Source organism: Ambystoma mexicanum, chromosome 5q (assembly GCF_040938575.1).
Source record: "Ambystoma mexicanum isolate Mex_15411 chromosome 5q, UKY_AmexF1_1, whole genome shotgun sequence".
Classification (NCBI taxonomy): domain Eukaryota; kingdom Metazoa; phylum Chordata; class Amphibia; order Caudata; family Ambystomatidae; genus Ambystoma; species Ambystoma mexicanum.
In genome coordinates this window covers 1,266,138,009-1,266,151,338 of record NC_090933.1, presented here as the reverse complement: position 1 = coordinate 1,266,151,338, position 13,330 = coordinate 1,266,138,009, and the positions used below count along the sequence as shown (strand labels likewise).

The window sequence follows — 13,330 nt, the reverse complement described above, 5'->3', positions numbered from 1 at the left end:
AAGCAAGGGCTGAAGTGATTGGGTGTATTTTTTATTAGCAAGGGTCATGGTATTAAATGTCTCTAGGAAAAACGGTGTGAGGAATTCGACCATCCGCACATGAATAGTACGCTCGCCGGGGCTTTTTTTGTTTGTTTAAAAGAATGAATGATGGGGCCATTCCCACACACATTTTCCGGGCTCTCTGCACAGCAGAAAAATAGTCATGTACTCTGGGACGACACAGCTTACCGGCGCCGCCCTCCTCTGTCATGTGTAGCTGACACCTGACGGCATGGGTACATCAACAGCCTTTGATCGTGGTCAGCCTGATTAGAATTTCAAGACCCCATAGTTTTGCATCTGCATTGTCAAGCCTTGCTGGTGGTGGCGAATGCTGAAGAATGTTACTTAGCAGGCCTCATCGAAGGCCTGGGTGCCGGAAGTGACAATGGAGACCAGACGCCAACACCTCTTTGTAATGCAATGTGTCAACTTGGTGCTAACACCCCTCCTTGGTATGAAAGGGCAGTGAATGTCCTGTCTGGAACCACTCCTTTCAGAGCAGGGAAGTATGTGAATTGTAGGAGACGAACGTCATGTTGTGATCAAGCGTCGCATAGGGCTCAGTTAATCAGGGAGGCACTTTGATGTACAGCAGACAGGAAGATGGGTGGGACTCAGAAGTATATTTTGTCATACTTCCCCTGTCTGTTGCTAAGGTTGTGACTTGAAGCATGACTGATGATTGTTGGTGGAGACCCAGGATTGGCTCACTTAAGTTAGGCTTGGCCTACACCAATCTCTGGGCCCCTTTGGCTTTATAAGAGGGCTGATCCCCTCACTGATCAGATCAACTGAAGGCTACGCAAGGAGTAAGAGGGAGGACTGATTTGGACCCGAAATGAAGGTACAGTCTAATTTACATCTTCCTCCAGTGAGGGAAGGCCAGGAGTTCCAAGAGACAGGCAAGATCCCTCCCCTAATCATTTCTGCGGGACCAGACTCAGAAGACCCGTCCAGCAGCTCCAGAACCAGTACCCAGCCAGCACACAGCGGGGCCTGCTAGATTCTGACAGCAAGCTTCCTAGGTGGGAAGTGCAGAAGAGACTCTGGACAAAGGACAAGGCAATTGCCTGGTAAAACCTTTCAGAGCTTTGGGCCGTCTGCCTTGAAAGGACATGAGCCCTTTGAAGAAGTTAGGAGGAGGGACACACAAGCATAAACCAGCGTCCATCTTTTTAAGGGCAATTTCGAGACAGTCGAGTCCTCAAACCGCATCCGGCTGCACCGCTTACTGTTGACATGCCGCAGTCACCAAAGCCATCCGAGACGCTTCGACCAGCATTCCAGATCCGCCAACCAGCACAGAGACAACGATTCTTGGTCCCGAGCCTTCGCGCCGACAGCCTGCAGACATCCTTCTAGCCTTTCTTGTCCAACTGCCTGCCACCTGGTACCCGCAGCTGTCTCGTGCCACTAACTCTGTCTCACGGGCTGTGAAGCACCCTGGAACCGCCTCAGCTCTGTCGAGCACCAAGAACTTCTTCAACGCCAGGTACATTGTGGTTCTGCCCTAACCCCCTGGTCCTTGAAGGCCCCTATACACAGTTACGACCCTTTGCCCCTTGCTGCTGAAACCAAATAACCTTGAACAGTAAGACTGATTTCTTTACCAACTACCCACCTGTCAGCATCCCTTTCCTTTGTGAAACTGTCTGTCCTCTGTGTTCCTTTACAGTATGGGTTGTAATTGTAGTGGTCTTAGAACTGTTTGTTGTAGTAATAATAAAGTAATAATAAAGTAGATATTTGTATACAACCTTGACTGGACAGTCCCTTTTATCATTGAGTAATAATTGTATTTTCACTGTGTTACAACTTACCAACGATCCACGACCTTGCGGAGATGAGCCTGCCATTCCGTCCACGTTACCAGAATTGGACACGGAGGTCTTATAATTCCCTTGTATTCCAATCTGTTCGGATCCCTTCTGGTGTACTAGAGGTGTGGAGTTGATTGATGGTTTGGAAACCGATATTCATTCCTGGGCCGCTGGTGCTCTGGAAGTTGATTCATCACAAAGGGGATTGTAAGGCATACGCCCTGCCAGTTGTTGCGGTAGGTGACACGCAAGTGAGGCCATCTCACTGTATTGCGGTGCCTGGGTAGGGAACACCCCAGAGAGGTTTCTCCAACATCCAGACCATCTTCCTTCACTGACATCCTGACTCGTGCCATGCCAATCTCTCTTGGACTAACCACATGTGATTTTGTATAGGATCTAGAATATGTGGAAGTTATTTCTGCGTCTACCCTCCCATCTATCTTCCACAACTTTAACTCTCCCCCCACACCGTGCATAGCACTTGTGAATTGTAAGGTTAACTTGTTTAACTAATTCACATAATAATAAATAAAATAATAAATAAATAAAGTGCTTCTTTTTATTATTAATGCCTGTGGTTCATTTTAATAACGCTATTCAAATCTACTACGTTCCTTACTTGGATTCTTCCATCCGAAGAGATTAGTGTATGTGCATTGTTGGGTCAAGGATGACTTCTTGTATTATTTTTATGTTAATTGTTCAATTTCAATGCAGCCATTTAATTCTTCTTTTGGGGATTTTGCTGCAGATGCTGCAGGTTGGGAAAAGGAACCGGGCGACTCACTGCACCAACATGAATGAGCGGAGCTCCCGCTCTCATGCACTGCTCACTGTGACCATCACCGGCACGGACCTCACCACGGGCACTACAACCTCAGGTAAAACCCTCGGAGGTCAGAGAGACCTTTTGAAATAGCCCCTTGGTCACACAGAGGGGTGCTGGCAAGACCACCAGAGCTTAGAGGGCACTCTGGATCTCTTTATCACACATGGAAAGGCCTAACAGAAGACCCCCATAGCTCACAATGGCCTTTAAGTCTTAGGACAATAACTATTGCAAGGCCACAGGAAAGACCTCTATAGCTCACACAGGCATTTAAATGTCAGTATCACAATAACACATACAATTTCCTCATCTATGACCCCCAGATCTCATAAAGGTTTGGAAGAGGCTGCACATTTCTATGAAGAAAATTGCCACACTCACAGGAAACTGGCCATTTATATATTTATTTATTGTGCATTTGTAAGGCACTTATACGTCAGGTGAATTGTGTTTCAAAGCGCCCACAGGGCAACAGGGTGGGAACATGGAAAAAATCAATGAAGAGAAAGAAATAGGTGGTCCTACAAGTCCTTGTGAGCATTCAGAATGTGCAAGTGCAGAGAGAGAGAAGGGACGAGACAGGGGGTAAGTGCTAGGTGTTCCACTGAGGGAAGTGCTAGGGAGTAAGTAGCAAGCAGCTGTTAAGTGCCTGGCAGAGATGGTAAGAGTGGTCAACTGCTAATACAATAAGTGCAGGCCTGTGAGACAGCACAGGCCAGTGGGTGCCCAAAGACAAGTGCTGGGAGTGGGTGGAGGCTGAAGGCGATTGTGGGGGGGAGGCCAGGACATAGACGGACACATACAGGCCCTGGTCCCCAATCTCAGCAACTGTGGGGGTTTAGCAAGGGAGGGAGAGGAGGAAGGAGGAGGTGAAAAGGAAAGTCTTGAGGAGCTTCTGGAATTTGAGGAGATTTGGCTCAAGTTGGAGAGGAAGGGGGAGGCTGTTCCAGAGGAGGGAGCCAGCCGAGGTAAGAGATCGTCCACCAGCTCTGTTTAGAGGAGGGCTTGACATGCAGAGAGTTGGCGCCGGAGGAGCATAAAGATCTGGAGGGAGAGTATTTGGTGAGAGCCAGTTGTAGATAGTGTGGTCCCCGGCCCCAGGCAGCCTTATGGATGATGCAAAGGGATTTGTATTTGATCCTTGCAGCAACCAGGAGCCAGTGGAGTGACTTTAGGGCTGGAGAGATGCGGTCCCTGGACTTGAGGCCAAGGATAAGTCTTGCAGGCCTAATCTGGATAAACCGGTGGGGATTTAGCGAGGATGAGGGCAGATTAAGGCAGAGGCTGTTGCAGTAGTCCACCCTAGATCCTACCATCCCCACCAACTATCATCCGATCACCACAGTACCCTATCTCCTCAAAATCCTGGACTGCACTGCATACTCTAAACTTCAATCTTACCTTGAAAGCCACAACCTACTAGGAACCCGTCAATCAGGCTTCAGGTTCAGACACCGCACAGAATCCGCCCGTGCGCCAGAGCTCTAAGGTGCGGCAAGCAGGGGAGAGGCAGCATCCACCGTGCTGCAGAGGCGAAAATGGAAGGAATCCTGGACAAACATCATGGCAATGTCTATGTGAGAGCCTTCTGTCTTACTTTCAGGATACAAATATAGCCGTGCACACAACCACAGAGACTGCAATTTCACACCTACCCCTGGTGTCCCCGTCACCCCTAGAGAGTCCAGCCTGACCAGGTCTTCAAAGCATACTCCTCAACAGACGACATCTGCAAATCAAGGCATGCCGAACTAGGAGATCATTGTTGTTGCTCCTCTCAAACTAATTTGTCAGAGGCTGAGATGAGCCCTAGAATCTCAAATGTATGTGGGGCGCAGGGGCAGTAGGGGAGCTGGGCTGAGTGGTGCGATCCGGGGAGGGTGGCTGCTCTTGACGGGATGAATTCTGGTTCGATAGAGCAATCAACGATTGGTGAGATGTTCTTTGAAAAGGGTGTCTGCAAGTTCCCTCTGAAGTGCAGGATGGAGGGGTGTAGTCTTATCTGGGTTAGTAACTTGGTCCAGAGACAAACATCAAGTATCCACCCCACTCTGATGTTTCAGACTGTCCAGATTTAGGAAGGTTTTTCTTTTTGCAGCATTCCCATTTACTTCAGTGGGGCACCCAGCGTATCTGCTGGCGGTGTTGTGTCCCTGGTCCGATTTTGGGAGTCAGGTCCTTTTGAACCTCACTCCCTGGCTAATCTCACTATATTTTTGGGGTCACTGGTCAGTCCTTAAGACTACCAGTACATTGGCACTCTTTCCACCATTTAAGCCCATTGTAGCACTGCTACCTTGTTTCCCAGGTCATTTTGGAGGAAGGGTATTATTCCACAGTAAGTGTAGGCCAGACAGGCTTCACTTACTGTGTGGCAGTGGTACCTTTATTTGTTCTGCATGGTAGCCTTTGGGGTACCACAGTGCTCAGAATGACAGGCCGGGTCATTTAAGCTCTCACTGAATGTTTGGCGTCTTTCTCATGAGAAGGGGATAGAATGTGACCATATATGGTCATCCACGTGGCTGGCACCGGTACTTGTGTTCATGTAACCGGTTCCGATACCCACTATGGGGTGTCAGGCAGCTCCATTGCACATCCTGGACCTTTTGTGAGGCCATGCTGGTCTTGAGCTGAGGACAGCCACCCAGGATCTGAAGACTTGAGGTCTCCAGGTGTTTGGATATTTTGAGGGCATCTTGAACCCTTCATGGTTAGAATAGAATGATTGACATGCCATTTGCCAGTGTGCATCTCTTTGGGCCAAAAGTGTACGAATCCTTTGGAATCGCACGCAAGCTGCCACGGGCAGCAATCCCCATAGCAATTCCAGTGTGGTCAAGAAGGACTGGATAGATCACACAGTTCACGAGGCGGTCTAAGGGGAAACCCTCACAAAGCAGCTGGTAGGAGAATGAATGCAATTCAAAGCCTACAAATGGAAGGGTATTACCACAGATACATGTGTATTAGAGACTGTAAAAAGGGGACATTGCATTTTTACATAAACCACCCAAATGGAACAGAGCTGAGCAATAACGCCTACCACCTCTCTTAGCAGAGATGGGGGCAGTCCTGGCGAAGGGAGCAATACAAGAAGTGCCAAGAAGGGAAAGGGCCTAAGGCATCTGTCCCGTAGACCTCCTAACACCCAAAGGTGATTATAATTATAATTGGTCATTTATAACGCGCTTAATACCCAAAGGTTTCTTAGTGCGGATCCGGGGATCCAACCTGAGTTGCTCTGCGTCGTCTTGCTTCCAAGGCGAGCACGTTGCCCCTGAGATATCCTCCCGGTGATGCATTGAGAGCAATCCTGACCTAAGATTCCTAATGGGCGCCTCAAAAGACAAAGGTCTCAGGTGATGATGCTCCAAGGGGTGAACCTCTAATCATGGAGGGAGGCTACATGGCCATGCAGGACATGATGGATGCCTACTTTCATATTTCTATGGACCAAACATTGAAAATATCTGTGATTCAAGGCAGCTGCTCAGCATTATCAGTTCAAAGTACCACCATTCGGAATAACATCAGCTCCAAGAGTGTTCGCAAAGGTGTTCTCACTAGTGGCAGCACATCTGGGCAGGCATGCTTTGTAACCATGCCTAGAGCACTGACCAGTTGTGGAGGAAACAGCCAATAAGTAAAAGCAGCACACAACAGCGACAATCCAACTCCTCCACCAAGTGGGATTCACGATCAAAGTCGAAAAAGCCTGCTTGGTGCCCAGAATTTGAAATGACCCGCTTCATGTGCAGCTACTGTGATGGAGTCGCCTGCCTGACTTCACTGGTGGATGGTGAGGTCCATGGACGTCATTTGGGGGTCGCAACTGCGACTCCTGAGGTCTCCCTTGCGACCCCTAAAAAAAAGAAAAACATTTGAATTATTTTCATGGATGCTCCTGGGCTGTGGCCAGCGCCATTTTGCTCTCTGTTTCTGGAATGGCTGGCATTCTTGTTCAGGCCTCTTTAAAACATAGGGGGTTCAACAAGTGTAACAGTGAATCTAATTAAGAAAGAACAGAAATAACAAATAATTTGTCTTTCTGGAATTCTATCCAATAATTGCTAGACTCATTAAATGCTTATTTCAGGCAAAACTTCCGAGGCGAGTCACTGATTTAGTCTGTTCTTAAACACCTCAAATTCACAATGCAGACAAAAACCTCCAAAAAGCATTTAGAGTAAAATAAGCATCCATGTTGGACTGTGCATTGTGTTTTTCTCAAGTTGCAGCTATAGCATGTTTTTTTCTGCCGTTGTCTTTGATATGATCATCACAAGTCATTCCATCTCAGTGTCCTCGGTCACTTGACAGAATCCTTGTACCTAAAAGCTTGTGTACAGTGTAGACATTTGACCATAGCACATCAAGTGGCACTTGATTTCATTGTGTCACAATTAATGCTTTGTTGTAATGTGTCTATCTTTCCTATCTGCATGGCACGCTGTTCAGGATGTTTGTTTGCATGTATGAGGTAACGAGTGCCCAGAATACGGGACGCCATGTGATTGCGCTGCTTTCCTCTGAAGCCTGAAAAGTAGATCCACACAATCTTGACATGTGGCCAACTTTGCACCAGACCTGCAGATGAACTGGCCTGCTGTTAAATCGCAGTTACCAGTTTAATGGTATCCACTACAGAGTGCCATTTGCTTTTTGCCTTTGAGAACATTCAGACATGTAATTGCTCATTTTACTATAGCTGGTAAGATACCTCAGGGGGTTGAGCGTGCACTGCTGCGATGTGTGTGTGTGTGTGATATGCAGGTTACAGGTTCGAATTCCAGCAAGGCCAACTCAGCCTTTCATCCTTCTCAGGTTGATAAATGAGTACCAACACAGGTTTGGTGATATTGCATGTATATTTGTTCTATATAAAGCGTTTAAGCGTAAGTGTTATATAATAACACATCATTATCATTTGGCCTTGGATGTCTGCTTACATGCACAGTAATTTGGTAATATGGGCCTATACACACTGATATTAACGATACATATGGTGATCCGTTCTTGTATGAAATGTATATTTATTTATTGTGTTTCAATTTAAAAAATATCGGTAATATAGAAAAAAGAAAATTCAAAAATATCACGTCATATAAAAATGTGCATAGAATTATCTGCAATTTATACATAAAATCACAAGTAAATCATCACGAGTAGATATCCTAACAGGCATTGAACGTTACTTATTTAATTAATTAGTGCTTTATCATTTGTTGCCCTTCTCTGCACATAAATCATTACTTCCAACTTCACTAACATACTGCCTTCACGCCTATGACATCACACCAGTTCCACTCATACTCATGGCTCGATGCATCTAGCAACACTAGTACTCCACTTTCGTGCCCAGTGCATCAAACTAAGTCAGATGCGTTACAAAGCCACTGCCGTCTCCAGCAGGAATTCATTGTCCAAAAGCTTGGAGGCGATCAACCGCAGTCTGTAGGGATCAGTCTGCGGCTTTTTATTTTGCGTATTGCAGCATCGTTCGCCAGAAATCGTCCGTAGTAATGGTACGTAGCTCAGACACAAACTCCCCCAAGTACTTTGTACAGTGCAGGCCCATGGCCGGGCACTCGGTTAGCACATGTTTTTGTGTTTCTACGGCTAAATGATATTTACAGAGTCGACAGGTACGTTGGTCCCTCAGAATATTCATTGTTGCGTTTACAGCAACTTGTAATACGCGACAGCTCCATGGAAGAACTCTTGGGTAATCCAACAAAAACCAAAGCCCGTATGGAGGAAATGGACTGGGTAAGTACATTAGACAAGGCATCTGAGTACAAGCTGACTAGCCATCTACCCACAACATGTAGAAAACTGAATGCAGCCCAACCTTTTCTGTTAAAACATCCAAGCAGAAAAACTCGGAAAACTCTTTTGCGTGCGAGGCTGAACTTGTTACCCATGAACGAAATCCTCCACATAAGAGGCCTCTCTCCATCTAATATCTGCCGCTTTTGCAACGACACCAAACAAAGCGAAACACTACGGCACCTTTTACTATCGTGTCCAGGAACAGACAAATTTAGATCGTCGTATATACTGCATCACTTAAAGAATGCTTATCTGACCGACAAAGCAGTTTTGTGGGATCGTCTAATCGGAGGTTTGTGACCCTCTTGGAGTATAGCAGCCACTAAAATCCTGGACCAAATCTTTGCACATGCAGCTTTGGAGACACGACAGACCGGTCCCATGTGAAGCCATGCACAAAGGGTGACTCCTCTTGGTGGTGTGTGGGTCGGTGCAATTACCAAGATGGCTGGGAGTGATTTTACCTTTTCATCTTTCATCGTGATCCTTCACCTTTAACCTTCACACGTCTTCTTCTTTCAGCTTTGACTTCTGCTTTTATGACAATTGTGTTTTTATGCTCATTTTGTAAAAATCACTTTGGTGATTATATACTCGTAAGATAAAAATAAAAATATTCATTTATATACCCAGTATCTCAGGCACTGGTAATCTGTTCAGGCGCAGTACAAGTAAAAGCCTACGGAGGTGCATTGAGGGACAGATAGTAAGATACCTTTGGGGTCGATTATACAACCTCTCAGCAATAAACCCATAAGACCTCAGAGTAGATAAATGGGTAAAATGCCTCCGCAATCCCAAAGTTCGATTTTTCTATAAACCTCTTTGACTAGCTCGTACAAGCCCTTTCCCCAGTTAGGAGACCAACCAGGCAACTCCAAAAGTTCTAGAATATATGTAAATCACATTAGTGATATTGTAAGCATATTTTTCGTAGTGTACTTAGGAGCAATGCTATATGATGCCACTTCCTGTTTTATCAAGGGGTGAAACGTCGTGTTTCATCGCTTCCCGTGATGTCACTTTGGGGTGAGGTCAGTGACATCAATTCCATCAGATGTCAAGGGTCATGTGATGTCACTTCCACTACCCCTGGCATTTTGGTGAAATGACGTCCCTGGTGAAGTCGCCAAGGGGGTCGGGTGGCGCCAGAAGCCAGCGGATGCTTTTCCCAGGGACATCATCGGGAGAATCACCTGGCTTCCCACGCCATGCCAGGCACACCAGTGCAGGGTGTCATCCCAGCTCAGCATTAGGCGCCCATCCCTTTAAGAGAATCAAGGATTGGCGTCGCCATGGAACCGGCAGTGCCTTCATACTCAGCTCCCCTTGAATTTGAGCAAACATCTTATCCACAGAGGGAGGGATTCAAAGCTCCATCTAAGAGAGAACCCCTGAGCAGTGACCCATCCCCCTCACACATACACCTAAGGCGGATAGGCTATGGGTGGTCACCCCGGGGGAGGGACCAGGATGTAGCAAGGAGAGAAAAGCCTGCACATGCGCAGGGACCAGCCAAACCGAAGCACCACCATTATAGAAGGGTAGGCCATCTCTAGGGGCGGGCCCACGAGTCCATTTCCACACGAGCTGTTAAAGGAGGGACCTGAGGACAGAGGGGGAGACTCAGGAGACATGGGAAAGGAGAATCCAGGAGGCCAGGGTAAGGAGATAGAAGCCTGGAGAAGAAGAGGCACAGAAGGCTGAGCAGAACAGACTCGAGAGAGGGAGCGACAGCGAGAGAGAGAGAGAGGCAACCAGAGAGAGAGAGAGAGAGTGAGAGAGAGAGAGAGAGAGAGAGGGAGAGAGGGAGAGAGAGAGAGAGAGAGAGGGGGAGAGAGAGCCAGCCAGAGAGAGAGTGAGAGAGAGAGAGCCAGAGAGAGAAACATCCAGGGAGAGAGACAGAGACAGCCAGGGAGAGCGGGGGAGAGAGAGAGAGGGAGAGAGAGCCAGAGAGAGCCAAAGAGAGAGAGAGAGAGAGAGAGACAACCAGAGAAAGAGAGAGAGAGAGAGAGAGTGAGAGAGAGAGAGAGAGAGAGAGAGAGGGAGAGAGAGAGAGGGAGAGAGAGGGAGAGAGAGAACCAGCCAGAGAGAGAGTGAGAGAGAGAGAGAGAGAGAGAGAGAGGCAACCAGAGAGAGAGAAAGAGAGAGAGAGAGAGAGAGGGGGAGAGAGAGCCAGCCAGAGAGAGAGTGAGAGAGAGAGAGAGAGAGAGAGAGAGAGGCAACCAGAGAGAGAGAGAGAGAGAGAGAGGGGGAGAGAGGGAGAGAGAGCCAGCCAGAGAGAGAGTGAGAGAGAGAGAGCCAGAGAGAGAAACATCCAGGGAGAGAGACAGAGACAGCCAGGGAGAGCGGGGGAGAGAGAGAGAGGGAGAGAGAGCCAGAGAGAGAGAGAGAGAGAGAGAGAGAGACAGTGAGTGAAACATCCATGGAGAGAGACAGAGACAGCCAGGGAGAGCAGGAGAGAGAGAGAGAAAGACAACCAGAGAGAGAAAGAGAGAGAAGGAGAGACAGTCAAAGAGAGAGAGGGAGCCAGAGAGAGAGAGAGAGAGAGCCAGTGAGTGAAACATCCATGGAGAGAGACAGAGACAGCCAGGGAGAGCAGGAGAGAGAGAGAGAGAGAAAGACAACCAGAGAGAGAAAGAGAGAGAAGGAGAGACAGTCAAAGAGAGAGAGAGAGCCAGAGAGAGTGAGAGAGACAGAGAGAGAAACATCCAGGGAGAGAGACAGAGATAGCCAGGGAGAGCGGTAGAGGGAGGGAGAAAGAGAGGCAGAAAGACAGCCAGAAAGAGAGAGAGAGAGAGAGAGAGAGCCAGAGAGAGAAACATCCAGGGAGAGAGACCGAGACAGCCAGGGAGAGCGGGAGAGAGAGAGATGGAAATACAGTCAGAGAGAGAGAGAGACAGCCAGCAAGAGAGAGAGCGAAAGAGAGAGAAACATCTGGGAAGAGAGACAGAGATAGCCAGGGAGAGCGGGAGAGAATGAGAGAGAAGGAGAGAGAGAGAGAGAGAGAGACATGAGCTGGCGAGAGGGAGACCCTGGAGGAAGGGTAGAGATAGAGACCCGGGAGATGGGGCGAGAGAGAACGAGGATCCTTGTTAGAGAACGAACCAGGAGTTGGAAGAGATTGCAAAGTTAGCCCTGGGTTCAGAGGTCTTTAAGGAGGCAGCGCCGAGAGAATTAAGGAGGAGGAGGGGAGAGAGCCTAAAGGAAGTAGTGGAAGAAGCTAAGGAGGGGTGATCAGAGGAACCAAGTAGGAGGGATGAACCAGCCAACCCTCGATACACGCGGGATGGGATAAGGAGAAAAAGTGGTGAACAGTGAGGGGACAATAAAGGGAAGGGAAAGGCAGATCAGGGAGAGCAGGAGGGGGAGGGGACTGAGACGAGATGCCAGGGAAAGGCAGATCAGGGAGAGCAGGAGGGGGAGGGGACTGAGACGAGATGCCAGGGAAAGGCAGATCAGGGAGAGCAGGGGGGGAGGGGACTGAGACGAGATGCCAGGGAAAGGCAGATCAGGGAGAGCAGGGGGGAGGGGACTGAGAGGAGATGCAAGGGAAAGGCAGATCAGGGAGAGCAGGGGGGGAGGGGACTGAGAGGAGATGCAAGGGAAAGGCAGATCAGGGAGAGCATAGGAGGGCAGCAGGGGAAGGGGACTGAGAGGAGATGCAAGGGAAAGGCAGATCAGGGAGAGCATAGGAGAGCAGCAGGGGAAGGGGACTGAGAGGAGATGCAAGGGAAAGGCAGATCAGGGAGAGCATAGGAGAGCAGGAGGGGGAGGGGACTGAGACGAGATGCCAGGGAAAGGCAGATCAGGGAGAGCAGGGGGGGAGGGGACTGAGAGGAGATGCAAGGGAAAGGCAGATCAGGGAGAGCATAGGAGAGCAGGAGGGGGAGGGGACTGAGACGAGATGCCAGGGAAAGGCAGATCAGGGAGAGCAGGGGGGAGGGGACTGAGAGGAGATGCAAGGGAAAGGCAGATCAGGGAGAGCATAGGAGAGCAGCAGGGGAAGGGGACTGAGAGGAGATGCAAGGGAAAGGCAGATCAGGGAGAGCATAGGAGAGCAGGAGGGGGAGGGGACTGAGACGAGATGCCAGGGAAAGGCAGATCAGGGAGAGCAGGGGGGGAGGGGACTGAGAGGAGATGCAAGGGAAAGGCAGATCAGGGAGACCATAGGAGAGCAGGAGGGGGAGGGGACTGAGAGGGGATGCAATGGAAAGGCAGATCAGGGAGAGCATAGGAGAGCAGGAGGGGGAGGGGACTGAGAGGGGATGCAAGGGAAAGGCAGATCAGGGACAGCATAGGAGAGCATGAGGGGGAGGGGACTGAGAGGAGATGCAAGGGAAAGGCAAATCAGGGAGCGCATAGGGGAGCAGGAGGGGGGGGGACTGAGGAGACGCAAGGGAAAGGCAGATCAGAGAGAGCAGGAGGGGGAGGGGATTGAGAGGAGGTGCAAGGGAAAGGCAGATCAGGGAGAGCAGGAGGGGGAGGGGACTGAGAGGATATACAAGGGAAAGGAGGATCGGGGAGAGCAGGAGAGGGGACTGAGAGGAGATGCAAGGGAAAGGCAGATCAGGGAGAGGGGGAGGGGATTGAGAGGAGATGCAAGGGAAAGGCATATCAGGGAGAGCATGGGAGAGCAGGAGGGGGAGGGGACTGAGAGGAGACGCAAAGGAAAGGCAGATCAGGGAGAGCAGGAGGGGGAGGGGACTGAGAGGAGATGCCAGGGAAAGGCAGATCAGGGAGAGGGGGAGGGGACTGAGACGAGATGCCAGGGAAAGGCAGATCAGGGAGAGCAGGG

General features: G+C 49.2%; 1 protein-coding gene across 1 annotated transcript in view; it reads left to right on the top strand.

The window, feature by feature from the left end:
- Positions 1–13,330, top strand: part of KIFC2 (kinesin family member C2) — a 336,639-nt gene that overhangs the window by 312,233 nt on the left and 11,076 nt on the right. The window contains exon 17 of the mRNA XM_069621788.1: positions 2,620–2,749. Within this exon, the coding sequence (XP_069477889.1) occupies positions 2,620–2,749 (130 nt within the window). The remainder of the gene's footprint in view (positions 1–2,619; positions 2,750–13,330) is intronic.